Below are 14,511 nucleotides of genomic sequence, written 5' to 3' on the forward strand. Positions count from 1 at the left end.
GGACAGTTTTGGTCACCCTGTTATAGGAAAGGCATTGATAAACTGGAGAGAGTGGGGCCTGAGTTATAGGGAGATGTTGGCCAGGCCAGGACTTTATTCCTTGGAAGGTAGGATAACGAGCAGTGACCTTATTGAGGTGCGTAAAATCATGAGGGGCGTTGATAGGATGAACACACGTCGTCTTTTTCTCAGGGAAGGGGAATTGAAAACTAGAGGGCATAGGTTTAAGGCAAGAGGGGAAAGATTTAAAAAGGACCCGAGAGGCAACTTCTTCATGCAGAGGGTAGTGCGGATATGGAATGAGCTGCCGAGAAAGTGGTTGAGACAAGTTGAATAGTGACATTTAAAAAGCATTTGGATAAGTACGTGGATGAGAAAGGATATGGGCCAAACGCAGGCAATTGGGACTAGCTGAGAAGGCACCATGGTCAGCATGGACTAGCTGGGCCGAAGGGCCTGGTTCCGTGCTGTATTGCTCTGTGACTCCAACAGTGCAAAAAACAAAATACTGCATGTTAGAAATCGGAAATAAAACTAGAAAATGCTGGAAATATTCAACAGGTCTGGCAGCGTCCTCAGACAGAGAAACAGGGTCAACATTTCAGATCAATGACCTTTCATCACAGACACTGGATTACATCAGAACCTATCACAAATCAAACTGGAAATCCGAGATTGCTTTTCCTAACTGGCATAGGGGCGGAAAGGACTACAATTTGAGGAAGTGCCTCGATTTTAGAAGATTGAGCACTAATCAAAGTGAAATATTTAACAGGATTAAAGGATTCAATAGGGTCAGAGATATACTATTTCCTCTGGTTGGGGGAATCTCAAAATTAGAGCCAGGCCTGTTCGGGGCAGGGGGGGGGGGGGGGGGGGGGGGGGACGGGGGGGGGGGGGCGGGGGGGAGGTGATGTCAGGAAGCATTTCTAAGATTCTAAGATTTCCTCACACAAAAGGGAGTGGGAATCTGGAACCTCTCACACAATCGGGGAGACAATTGGAGCTTTGAAGACTGAGATTGATAGATCGTTGGGTAACGGACAAGAATGAGAAGTGGGTAAATGAGGACCCCAATATCAGAACAGGCTCAAGGGGCTGAATGATTTCCTTTTCCAGAGAGTCTATCCTTCGGCTGTTAAAGTAATGCAGAGTCTGTCTGGTGGTAAAGATCCTTTGACACCAAGTGTACGAGGAACTAAATTCTCTCTATGTCCAGGCCAATGTTTATCACTTAAACAACACCTCGAAGCAGATTACCTGGTCATTTATCTCATTGCTGTTTATGAGATCTCAGTGGGCGCATAAGAGCTGCTATGTTCTATTCAATTCAGCAGTGATGAATAATTTCCCCCCTGACCTGCATATCCGCTGGCTTCCAGTCAAACAACTTTAGATTCTTTCTAATGTGGGTGCCGTAGAAAAATAAAAGTAGGAGCAGGAGGAGGCCATTCGGCCCTTTGAGCCTGTTCCGCCATTCATCATGATCATGGCTGATCGTCCAACTCAATAACCTGTTCCCACCTCCCCCCGCCCCTCCCAACCCTCTGATCCCCTTCACCCCAAGAGCTATATCTATATCATTTGTTGCACTTCACCCATGCGCTCCTTGAACATTGCCTATCCACCGCCATCCCTTTAACTAATGTTCCCCAATCCATCATAGCCAACTCGTGCCTCTCACCATCATAGTTTCATTTGTTTAGATTCAGGACCCGCGTCTCAGCATCAACTACGTCACTCTCCATCTTGGTGAAGAATTCTATATTATGGTCACTCATCCCCAAGGGGTCTCACACAACGAGATGGACAATTATTCCCTTCTCATTACACAATACCCAGTCTAGGATGGCCAGTTGGTTCCTCAATGTATTGGTCCAGAAAACTATCCCATACTCACTCCAGGAACTCCTCCTCTGTGGTCTTGTTACTAACTTGATCTGTCCACTCTAGATGCGATTAAAGTCACCCATAATTCCATAGAATCCTACAGTGCCGAAGGCCATTCAGCCCATCAAGTCTGCACCGACCACAATGTCACCTAGGTCCCATCCCCGCAACCCTTTACTCTATTAGTCCCCCTGACGCCGAGGGGAAATTTAGCATGGCCAATCAACCTAACCTGCATATCTTTGGGCTGTGGGAGAAAACCGGAGCACTCGGAGGAAACCCACGCAGACACGGGGAGAATGTGCAAACTTCTCACAGACAGTAACCTGAGGCTGGAATCGAACCCGGGTCCCTGGCGCTGTGAGGCAGCAGCGCTGACCACTGTGCCACCGTGCCACCCAATTACAAATGTTCATTCCTTTATCACATCTAATTTCCTGTTTAATGCCATTCCCAACATCACCACTACAATTTGATGGTTCACACGCAACCCCCAATGATGTTTTTTGCCCCTTGGTGTGCGCTTCTCAGCTCTACCCATACAGATTCCACATCATCCGAGCTAATATCTATAGAATAGAATCCCTACAGTGCAGATGCAGCCCATCGAGTCTGCACCAACTCTTACCCAGGCCCTATCCCCGTAACCCCACGTATTTACCCTGCTAACCCCCCTGCCCTATATATCTTGGGACACTAAGCATGGGACACATTTAGCATGGATAAACAACCCAACCTGCAAATCATTAGACTGTGGGAGGAAACCAGAGCACCCGGAGGAAACCCACGCAGACATGGGGAGAACGTGCAAACTCCACACAGATTGTGACCCAAGGCTGGAATTGAACCGGGTCCCTGGCGCTGTGAGGCAGCAGCGCTAACCACTGTGCCACCGTGCCTCTCCGGGTCCCTGGCACTGTGAGGCAGCAGCGCTAACCACTGTGCCACTTCGGGTCCCTGGCGCTGTGAGGCAGCAGTGATAACCACTGTGTCACCGTGCCTTCCTCATTATTGTGTTAATTTCCCCATTAACCAGAAATGTAATTCCACCACCTTTTTCAACAAAAACAGAAAATGCTGGAACATCTCAGCAGGTCTGATAGCTCTGTTCTCTCTCCACAGATGCTAATCCTGACTAAAAGCATTGGCTCTATTCTCTCTCCACAGATGCTGTCAGACTTGCTGAGATTTTCCACCATTTTGTTTTGGTTTCACGGTTCCAGCATGCCAGATGGCTTTCCATAACAATCAGTGATAGTTTCACAGTCACCATTACAGAGACAAACTTTCAATTCTGGATTTTAATTGAATTGAGACAATCTGCCCTTCAATTGGTTTTTGGAGGCTGAAAACCCCAGCCCCCGGGGGTGGGGGGGCTCAGAGTTTGTGCACACATTCCAGCCAGAGAATGGCCACACTTGCAGGCTGTTGATTTTCACGTCTTCAGGCAGGAAATGGCTCGACTGCCTGTGCAGAAGAGAAGTGCAATAGATAGATGGTGTCCCAAGGGGCAGGACACAGGAGGGGGAATGCGGAAAGGTCCCACATAACATGGGTGGCACGGTAGCACAGTGGTTAGCACGGCTGCTTCACAGCTCCAGGGACCTGGGTTCGCTTCCCGGTTTGGGTCAGTCTGTGTGGAGTTTGCACATTCTCCTCGTGTCTGCGTGGGTTTCCTCCGGGTGCTCTGGTTTCCTCCCACAGTCCAAAAGATGTGCGGGTTAGGTTGATTGGCCATGCTAAAACTGCCCCTTAGTGTCCCGAGATGCGCAAGTTAGAGGGATTAGCGGGTAAATATGTAGGGATAGGAGGGTAGGGCCTGGGTGGGATTGTGGTCGGTGCAGACTCGATGGGCCAAATGGCCTCTTTCTGCACTGTAGGGTTTCTATGATAACATCAATGGTCCCAAACTTGAAAATGGGAAACAGGCCCGAGTAGATAGCTCAAGTTAAGGGACAAGGACGTGAATCTGAACAAGTCCTGTTAAGTTAAAAAAGAGCAGAGACAGGAACTCAAAATTAGAGAGAGACAACCAAAGGGAGCAGACTTGGAGCAAAGTGAGCTTGAGAGAAGGAAGTGGCTGAAGATTGGTGACTGCTTACTACGGAGCAGTGGTATTCTGCTCGACACAGCTGAATATCTGGCAGCGTGCTTGGAAGTTTAATCCTGAATGTACGCAGAGATCCAGGAAAAAGGAACGTCGGAAGAAGAGACTGAAACTCACGAGGTGTAGCCTGGTTGAAGCCAGCCAAGAGGAAGCAATGTTTAGGGTGGGTTTTGAGTGGAGATTAACATGTGTGTTATTGAGAAATCCATAGAATCTGCATTGGTGGACTTGGTCACTTATTTTAGGTTGCAGGGTGTCTGGATCAGTTCCTCTATTAGCTCATGTGTGCCATATACTTACTCACATGAGCTAATAGAGGAACTGATCAGACACCCTGCAACCTAAAATAAGTGACCGAGTTATTGCTAGGAATTCTGGGGTGAAAAACTCATCCCTTGATTCCCTATAGCCTGCTCACCATTTACGAAACACAAGTGTGGTGGAATGTTGTCCACTTGGCTGGATGAGTGCAGCTCCAACATCTCAGCCTGCTCCCGAGGGCTCCAGTATCACAGATACTAGCTTTCAACCAATTTGATTCACTCCACTTGATATCAAGAAATGGATGAAGGCACTGGTACTGCAAAAAACAATGGGGTCTGACAATATTCCTGAAGACTTGTGCTCCCGTAGGGAAGCAGTCCCAACACTTAAGAAGCTTGACACTATCTAGGACAAAGCAGCCCACTTGATTGGCACCTAATCCTCCACTTTCAACAACTACTCCCTCCACCACTGACGCTCAGTGCCAGCTGCATGTACCATCTACAAGACGCACTGCAGCAACTAACCATGTTTCCTTAGACAGCACCTTCCAAACCCACAACCACCACCAACTGGAAGGACAAGGGGCAGGAGACCCATGGGAATAGCACTGCCTGCAAGTTCCTCACCACACCAACTCAAAACTATACCGCCGTTCCTTCACTGTCGCTGGGTCAAAATCCTGGAACTCCCTCCCTAACAGCATGGTGGGTGTACCTACACCACATGGACAGCAGCGATTCAGGAAGGCGGCAGCCCACCACCGCCTTTGCAAGGTCAATGAGAGATGAGCACTAAATTCTAGCCCAGCCAGCGAAGCCCACATCCCGTGAAAGAAAACACACACAAATACAATGCTCCCAACAATCATTGAAATTCGCACATTTATTAAAAAATATTGCATGTTCCCTCTCCCCACACAAAACAGTTAAAAAGAATACTCTTAACAATCTATGAGAATTTACTTTATTTGCAATTTTGTTTTAATTAAAAAAAACTTTTCAATGCATCTGTTTTTAAATCACACCGCCTGCAAGACACACACCACCCCCCACCCCTCCACCCCCCACCGCAAGAGCAGGAGCCGAGGATACCCAGAGGCAGAAAGGGGGGTGAAAATGCTCATTCGCAATACGATAGCAGAAGTACTGTTATAAAGCATTGCGGGATATTGTGATACTGAGACCGGTATTCTACTGATTGAAGAGTAACGCTCACGGACACACAGACACCGACCTCACTGAGATCAAGGGAAACAATCGCTGTCAATTAAATGAATTGATCTTTACACGCTGCCTCCTGGGTCCTGCTCAGAGCTGGGCTGGGGTACAAGGTATCTGGGCTACACATCCATGGAACCAAATTTCACCCCAACTACCTGGACAGTTCACAAGGAGGCGCCCAAATACCGGATCTCTCACCCCAGCCATCTTCCCTCCCCAAAAACTGAAGCTGGACCCAAACAGTTCAACAGCAAAGCTGGAGTGGGAAATCTGTCTGATCAGCAATCCAAACTAGGAAGCCTCACCAAGCGTCAATTCCAGAGTGGGGAGGGGGAAGAAAATTCCTGAGCTGTTTCAGAAATCATATTGCTGTGCCCAAGAATGTAGCCTTGATAATTTCCCCCTTTACCCTGGTACTGTGGTGTTACTAATACCGCGCACTCTCCCTCTCGGACATGCCACTCTTACCATTTATTCATGGACACATTCTCTCTTCAGGTAATAGTCCTCCTTTCAGACACTACTCCAGCCTTAGTGTCCCGGCTAAAACATGGATCTGGCTGCTGTGGCTTCCTGCAGTATTTATACTGGAGGGAGGTGGATGGATCGAAAAATTTCTCAGTCTTCCCCATTGAAAGCCTTAGGAGATCCTGAGGGGTGACTGCCCACATAACCTTTAACAAACAGTTGACAAGGGGTTGCTACCAGAGGATTTTATTTTAATTTAAAGTACTTGATTTGGTTTTAATATTCGGACATTGCCATTAAGGGTCGGATTAATTAACACTGACTTCAGGCAGCTCCAACTTGCTGAGGTCTCACTCAATCAGGAAGTAAGGATGCAACACATCACCAGGGAGTGACGAGGAGCAGGCAGTCCAGTGGATTGTCCCTGCCCATTCATCCCTGCAGGGCTAAAGGCCAACGGCATTGCACCCTGTATGGGTCACCGCTGAATGTAGATCAGTGAGAGGGGCATCAGGACAGGAGGCAGCTGGCTGAGTGTGGAGGTATCACCGAGTCCTCCTTGGTTACTTTCATTGTCTAAAATTCCATTTTTAAACAGATTAATTGGTTAGGTTTGAGTTAAGAGGCTCCACAAGGACAATGAATGATGAATAATGCAACATTCCAGGATTCTCTCCAGCTGCTGGTTTCGGGAGAGAGTCTGTTAATACCATCCACTGGCCGGAGAGAGATATTACAGGTGGTTGTGTAGGCATTATCCCAGCTCGCAGTCCGTTTAACCTTCATTGCTCAGAACGTGGGTCTCTGAAGCCTCCAGGACACATTGGACTGTAAATGGCGTGGGTGTAACCGGAGTGCTGTGTGGAACAATCTCCCCTCTCCTCACATTGCTGTGTGACCAATTCCACTCAGGCCAACTTGAGAACCCTTCCCAGCTCCCTTAAACTTCAACACCCTCCCCTTTCCCGGAGGGGGTGGGGGGGGGGGGGGGGGTTTATACAAACTTGTTGCATTCTGATAGCATCGGAGCAGAGGGGAGCAAGGCTGGATTTACAAGCGATCTGGGGAAAGTTACAAACAGGAAGAAAGCTCCTGAACACCCCACCGTTTGTGCTCAGAGGCAGTGGAGGTCGTCAGGAGGACGGGACAGTTCCTTTACCATTGCCAGAGGGAGGGGAAGATCAGAGGGACCAGAGTCAGCACATACCAACAGCATTACAAATGAAATATTGGCCCCACTGCACAAGACAAACTACGGCAGTCCAGCCAATGCAGAAACACCAAAGAATAGCTCCCTAGGCAACAGTTAATGCACAGATCCACACATTCCTGAAGGATTGGGAAATTCTGCACAGGGTGGGGGTGGGGGAATGGGATGAGAAGGGAGTTGCTGAAGCTTTAAACAAGCAAATCTAAACTGTTTCTCTGATGTCTTGCATGTCTTGTGACTAAACCAAACTCCACAGCACATTTCCTTCCCCATTTCCTCGCTCTCTGGGGGTGGGATTGCTGCACTGCTCACTGGCATCACCTAGTGACAGATATGGTCCAGCACAGGGGAATCCTCCACCTCACTCCAATGTGTTATTAACAGGCAGATCGTGCAGCTGCACTAAACACAATTTAAAAAAACAATGTTTATTGTCAGTCTGATCCCTCTCAAAGCGACAAATTATTTAGCCAGATGGTTTTAAGCAAACTAGCTCCCGGTATTGACAAGTTGCAGGCACTACTGCTGATCCTTCATCAACACTGCAAGACTTGGATAATGACTTAACTTAGAACAGAAGTAAATAAAAAGCGAGAAAGTCCCACCAACATGCGAGCCACGTGGCACTTGGTAACATTCCGGGATACAGTCCTTGCTCAAGAAGCCGCCTCTCGATGTTTAAAAAAGGTCTTTGAATGATTCCTCTATTTAACAATGGCCAGTGAAGACTCGCAGGAGCATTGCAGCTTTGTCAGAGGAACTTCAGCTCAAAGGGGGAAGTGTACAGGCGGAAAGGGCTAGTTCTGTTCTCTCAGCCCTCAGCAGGACAGGGGGCTATGGGCTGACAACCAGCTCCCGCAGATAGGTCTGAGTCAGGCTGCGCAGCTCCTCCAGAGCGTAGTCTTCAGGCATGGGCAGTTTGCGGATGTAAGGGGCGAGCAAGCGTAGAGGAACATGCTGGAGACTGGGGGCCCTGTCCCCGGGTGATTCGGCACTGTGCTGTAGTCCGAGCACAGTACGCAGCATGTTAGCGATCTGCTTCGCCATGTCTGAGGAGAGAGAGAGAGAGAGAGAAACAAGTCAGAAACAGCAGCAACTCCACTGCCACTCAACACACCGTTAACAATACTCAGAGATATCTCCCTCCCAGTCTTGCCCACAGCATCAATATTGATCTGAAAACACAGCAGGAATGCAGCATTACTCAATGGGATTTTGGAGGATGGTTTGGGAGGTGGCAGGGGACTTATGCAATTAGAAATTCAGAGCAGGCAAAACAGAGCAAGGTAGTGAAACTGCTCCATCCCCAAGTCATAGAGAGTCAGAGGTTTACAGCATGTAAACAGACCTTTCAGACCAACTTGTCTATGCCGCCCTTTTTTTTAAACCACTAAGCTAGTCCCAAGGTTCAGAGACTTGTAGAGAAAAGAGATTGTTCCCCTTCTCCAGAGAATACAGAGACCTGCTTCAGTACAAATCCAACTGCTGCACTGATCCTGGCCTCCACTCCCACCCAACTGAATCCAGTAGTGCTGTAGGCACTGTACATAAACCAGATGACACTCTGCTCCAACAGAACGCACTGATGTAGCTTGTAGCTCCTAGTATAGATAATGAGGGACAATCTAATCAAAGTGATTAAGGCGAATCAAGCATCTGATCAACAGATTTCCCGCTGACTATTTGGGGCCCTGTGGTACAGCCCTATCAAAGTGATCTCTCCCTTATTTCTCAGTTCTACCCATATAGACTCAGTGGGTGGATATACCCCTTCTCAGTATTGCTGTGATATTTTTCCGAATCAAAAGTGCAACTCCCCCTCTCTCTGAGCTGCCAGTCCTGCCCCTGTCTTAGCCATGTTTCAGTAATTGCTATAATATCCCAGTTCCATGTACCCCTCCACGCCGAGTTCATCTGCCTTGCCCGTCAGGCCCCACCATTTGTTGGTCTGCAGTCTCAGGACTTAACGATACAGCAGCATCAGTATCAACCTCCATCCTAATAGGTTGTTCACTTAATTTTGGAATCACCCAGAATCTATGTGGTTCACTGTGTGGATAAGATGTTCAGTGGAAGTGCTTCATCACATTTTGGACAGTCTTTTCTTCCATGTTGTAAATTATTTTTGTAGAATGCAACTTCTTCTTGAAGGTACCTGGATTCTTCTTTACCTGGGAAGAATATTCAGAGGCTGGTCCAGCCCAACAAGCTTTTGCAACATCACCCATTTTGCCACAATTCTTCAATGACTATCCTTGCTCCAGTATTCACTTGCTGAATGGCCCATTTAGGCACATCTGTCACATGCTGGTTGACTTCTTATGGCAGTTCCCAACTTCTGGATTCCAATCCCTGCACCAGATTATGAGGCATCTTTACAGCCAGTTCCATTGGCACTGCGATTTTGATTTGATTTATTGTCATATATATTAGTATACAGTGAAAAGTATTCTTTCTAGCACACTATAGAGAAAACATACCGTCCACAGGAAGGAGAGAGTGCAGAATGTAGTGTTACAGTCACAGCTCGGGTGTAGAGAAAGATCAACTGAATACAAGGCAAGTCCATTCAAAAATCTGATGGCAGCAGGGAAGAAGCTGTTCTTGAAATCGGTTGGTGCGTGACCTCAAGGGTTTTGTCCTTTTTCCCAATGGAAGTTGGTGGAAGAGAGAATGTCCGGGTGCGTGGGGTCCTTGATTATGCTGGCTGCTTTTCTGAGGCAGCTGGAAGTGTAGATAGTGTCAATGGGTGGGAGCTGGTTTGCGTGATGGACTGGGCTTCATTCACGACCCTGTGCAGTTTCTTGTGGCCTTGGGCAGAGCAGGAGCCCATACCAAGTTGTGATACAACCAGAAAGAATGCTTTCTATGGTGCATCTGTAAAAGTTGGTGAGAGTCACAGCGGACATGCTGAATTTCCTTAGCTTCCTGAGAAAGTAGAGGCATTGGTGGGCTTTCTTAACTATAGTATCAGCAAGGAGGGACCAGGACAGGTTGTTGATGCTCTGGATACCTAGAAACGTGAAGCCCTCGACCATTTCCACTTCATCCCATTGATGTAGACAGGGGCATGTTCTCCACTACACTTCCTGAAGTCGATGATTATCTTTTTCATTTTGCTGACATTGAGGGAGAGATTATTGTTGCTGCACCAGTTCACCAGATTCTCTATCTCATTCCTGTACTCTGTCTCGTCATTGTTTGAGATCCGACCCACTACAGTGGTATCAGTAAACTTGGAAATCGAGTTGGAGAGGAATTTGGCCGCACAGTCATAGGTGTATCAGGAGTATAGTAGGGGGCTGAGAACACAGCCTTGTGGGGCACCGGTGTTGAGGGTAATCGTGGATTTCTACACCTGTCTTTAAAGTCATAGCACGTTCAATAAGCAAGCTTCTTTGGATAGCCTCATTTTGGAGACCACAAACTAGACGATCTCGAAGAGCATCTTCTAATGACTCAAACTCTCAATGTTGTGCCAGCCTTTTTAAGGTTACCACAAACTGAGCAATGCTTTCACTTTCCATTGGATTCCTTCGATGGAAGCTGAACAGTTCCGTGATGATCAACGACTTTGAATAGTAATACTCGAGGATCTGTAGCAAGTCACTACATGTTTCGTTTCCCAGCTTTGAACCAAGCTCCTGAGCCAACTGAAGGTTTTACTTTCTATTGTACGGAGAAAAGCTGGTACAAGCAGCTTGTCTGCCTTCTTATTCGCTTGTACAAAATACTGGAAATGCTTCTACATGCAAGCACATGATACATTTTCTTCATTGAAAGGGCCCATGGATCCTCATTGGCCCCTCATTTCTCTCGCAGGCACCAGCGAATCGAGACTGCTCAGTATCTATTTTTTAAACTGTCTTTCCAGTTCTCCGTTTTTTAACCCTGGAGACTGTTGCCTTGATATATATTTTAAATCAAACCACCTCAGCCGTACAGTTAAGTATCCCTTCTTTTTAAATATGCCAGACACTGCCTAGGATCTCACTCTGATCGGAAAAATACTCTTCTTTTGAAACCACACAGAGAGCTTCCATCCATTTTGAACTGCGTAGTGAGTCTCCCGCTCTGCTGTTACACATTGCAACACATGCAGGACCTTACAGCTTACAGTCCCACACTATTTATTTTTCAGGTAAGAAACACAATTCCCCCCCCTCCACTTTTTTCTTTATTTGGTCTTCTCTCATCTGCATTCTAATCTTGTCATTGATTTTCCTCAGCCTCCTAATGCCCGAAGCGCAAGGACAATGCTTTTTTCAAACCGGAAGATCTTTTCTCGATGTTCTTGACGAAACAGAATCTCAACTCATTACTGATTTTCATTTTGTAATCTCCTAACTCTATTAGAGGTTGTGGATTTCCTGTTCTCTACTCCCTCTTCACCTATGACTGTGTGCCTGTCCGTGACACCAATATCATCAAGTTCACGGACGACACGACGGTGGTAGGTCTGATCACTAATAACGAGTCAGCCTACAGGGAAGAGGTCCAACATCTGGTGATGGGGAGCGCTGGAAACAACCTGGCCCTCAACACCAAGGAACTCATTGTGGATTCCGGAAGTCCAGAGACAGCACACACTCTCATTTATATCAATGGGATAGAGGTGGAAAAAGGGTCCACAGCTTCAAATTCCTGGATGTTCACATCACGGAGAACCTCCCCTGGTCCCTCAACTTCTCCTCTCTAGTGAAGGCGGCTTTGCAGCGCCTATACTTCCTGAAGAGGCGACACAGCCAACCTCTCTCCCCAGCTTCTCTCAAACTTCTACCGGTGCACAATAGACAGCATTTTGTTGAACTGCATCACGGTGCGATACGGCAGTCGCTCCATTTCTGACCAGAAAGCTCTGCAGCAGGGAGTCAAAACTGCCCAATACATCGGCACCCAGCAAGCAGCCACCCAGGACATTTATCACCAACACTGTCTGCGGAGATCCCTCAGCATCACCAGAGATCCCACCCATCCCAGTCACAGACCGTTTGCCCCCTGCCATTTGGGAGGCGCTACAGATGCATTCGAGCCCATACGATCAGGTTCAGAAACAGCTTCTTCCCCAGAGCTGTCACCCAGCTGAACTCCATCCTTTAACATCTTCCCAGGCGATGGGCATTGTGCAACATGCATGTATACTTAATGACTATTAGCACTGTTTTATAATGACTACTGGCATTTGCTTTTTTCTTTGTAGCTTGGGAGACTGCAAGCTCACTTTTTGTTGTATTTATATATTATATACTGACAATAAAGTTGAAATGAATTGAAGATGTGGTTTGCACACGGAGATCCAAACTGACAACAGATTTATTCAGGAGCTTTTGCCTGTACAGAGAGAAACTGAAACTAAGGAGGTTGGAGAAACTTGGTTTGTTCTCACTGGAGCGACGGAGGTTGAGGGGCGACCTGATAGAAGTCGACAAGATTATGAGAGGCATGGACAGAGTGGATAGTCAGAAGCTTTTTCCCAGGGTGGAAGAGTCAATTACTAGGGGGCACAGGTTTAAGGTGCGAGGGGCAAGGTTTAAAAGAGATGTACGAGGCAAGTTGTTTTTTTACACAGGGGATGGTGGGTGCCTGGAACTCGCTGCCGGGGGAGGTAGTGGAAGCAGATACGACGGTGACTTTTAAGGGGCGTCTTGACAAATACATGGATAGGATGGGAATGGAGGGGTATGGTGCCGGGAGGGGGGTTTAGTTCAGTCGGGCAGCATGGTCAGTGCAGGCTTGGAGGGCCGAAGGGCCTGTTCCTGTGCTGTAATTTTCTTTGTTCTAAAAGCAGCACCTCCGTAACACCATAATAATATCACCATAAATCACGTGATGAGCTCTTAAAGTTATCCTACAACAAGTAAAATATATAACACCCATGCACGAGGACACCTGGATTCCTCGGCACCTTGGCTGCTACATGTTATACATTGAGACAGGCTACATTCCAAAAGTACTTTCACTGGTTATTGTGAAAGGCAATGTATTATTTCCAATTTCTAAATTCCCAATCAAGGACAAAAAGGAGAGAGAGAAGAACAAAAGCTTTAAAAGTGATACCAGATTGAGCCAGTCGATCTTTGGCCGAGAGACACTCGATCAGTTCTATCCGGCTGCACAGGGACATCACCTCGGTGTGGATTCTCTCCAGCTCATACGTCGGATTCTCCACCTACAGAACACAGGCAGTTAACTCTCCGCCATACACATAGCTTCCATCTCGCTGCCGAGGAAACAAACCCCCATTTCAGTGGCCTTTCTGGTGGACTTCATCAGTGAGAATCCTTTCTGGATTAGGGAGGATGGTGAGAAGGCAGCACAAAGGGGCTCCAAATCAGAAAATGGTAGTCACAGCCTGATACACCCTACAGAGTATGGGTGACTTTGGATCATTGCAGCAATGACGCGTCTCTCCCACCACCTCCCCTGTGACTCAGTGATGTCAACGGTCTCACACACTAACAATTCACCTTGCTCGTACTACATTGACAATGAGAGGGGCTGTGCTGGTCTAGTGAGCCAGTGGGGTCTGTGCGGTAAATTGAAATGCTGCTGTACCGCTTCCTACCACCGGATGGCGAGAACTCCAGAGTTTTGCCAGTGCACCCAGAATTGTTTGTGCAGAGATAAATTTCACATTGCTGGACTGGTGTGAGATCACCCTCCAGTACCACTGTGAACTGGAATTTGTTCAAGCACAGAATTCAACTACAAGTAACATCAGAATCAAGCCTCATCCTGCCCTCCAAAAAGAAACAAAACACAATAATGAAGTGTTAAGTCGCAGGATAGTATCAGCTGATATAGAAACCCTGGGGACATTATACCATTGCTGTTAGAGAGAGCTAGCTGTGTACAAATTGGCGGCCCACGTTTCCTACAACAGTAACTACACCTCGAGTGCTTCACTGGCTGGGTAGTGGATTGGGGTGTGACAGGGTCATAGAAGGTCCTATAAAAAATGCCAGCCTTCCTTTTCATTCTATTCATTAACTGTTAACATCTCCTCACTGTCCTGTAGGCCACTTTCCACAAACTCTGACATCTCCGTTTTACCAGTGCTGCAGTGTCAGAGATGCTGAATCTTTCAGATGCAATATTAAAGAACAAACAAAGAACAAAGAACAAAGAACAGTACAGCACAGGAAACAGGCCCTTCGGCTCTCCAAGCCTGTGCCGCTCCTTGGTCCAACTAGACCAATCGTTTGTATCCCTCCATTCCCAGGCTGCTCATGTGACTATCCAGGTAAGTCTTAAACGATGTCAGCGTGCCTGCCTCCACCACCCTACTTGGCAGCGCATTCCAGGCCCCCACCACCCTCTGTGTAAAAAACGTCCCTCTGATGTCTGAG

General features: G+C 47.3%; 2 protein-coding genes across 3 annotated transcripts in view; both read right to left on the reverse strand.

The window, feature by feature from the left end:
- LOC144499965 (interleukin-1 receptor type 2-like) overlaps positions 1 to 14,511 on the reverse strand; it is a 1,647,203-nt gene that overhangs the window by 512,224 nt on the left and 1,120,468 nt on the right. The window lies entirely within an intron of this gene.
- Positions 5,127 to 14,511, reverse strand: part of nup98 (nucleoporin 98 and 96 precursor) — a 101,109-nt gene continuing 91,724 nt past the window's right edge. For both annotated transcript variants that reach the window (XM_078222676.1, XM_078222675.1), the window contains 2 exons: positions 13,220 to 13,331; positions 5,127 to 8,211 (listed from right to left, as the gene is read on the reverse strand). In XM_078222676.1, coding sequence (XP_078078802.1) covers positions 7,997 to 8,211; positions 13,220 to 13,331 — 327 coding nt within the window. In that variant the 3' untranslated portion in view covers positions 5,127 to 7,996. The remainder of the gene's footprint in view (positions 8,212 to 13,219; positions 13,332 to 14,511) is intronic.

This window comes from Mustelus asterias, chromosome 10 (assembly GCF_964213995.1).
Source record: "Mustelus asterias chromosome 10, sMusAst1.hap1.1, whole genome shotgun sequence".
Classification (NCBI taxonomy): domain Eukaryota; kingdom Metazoa; phylum Chordata; class Chondrichthyes; order Carcharhiniformes; family Triakidae; genus Mustelus; species Mustelus asterias.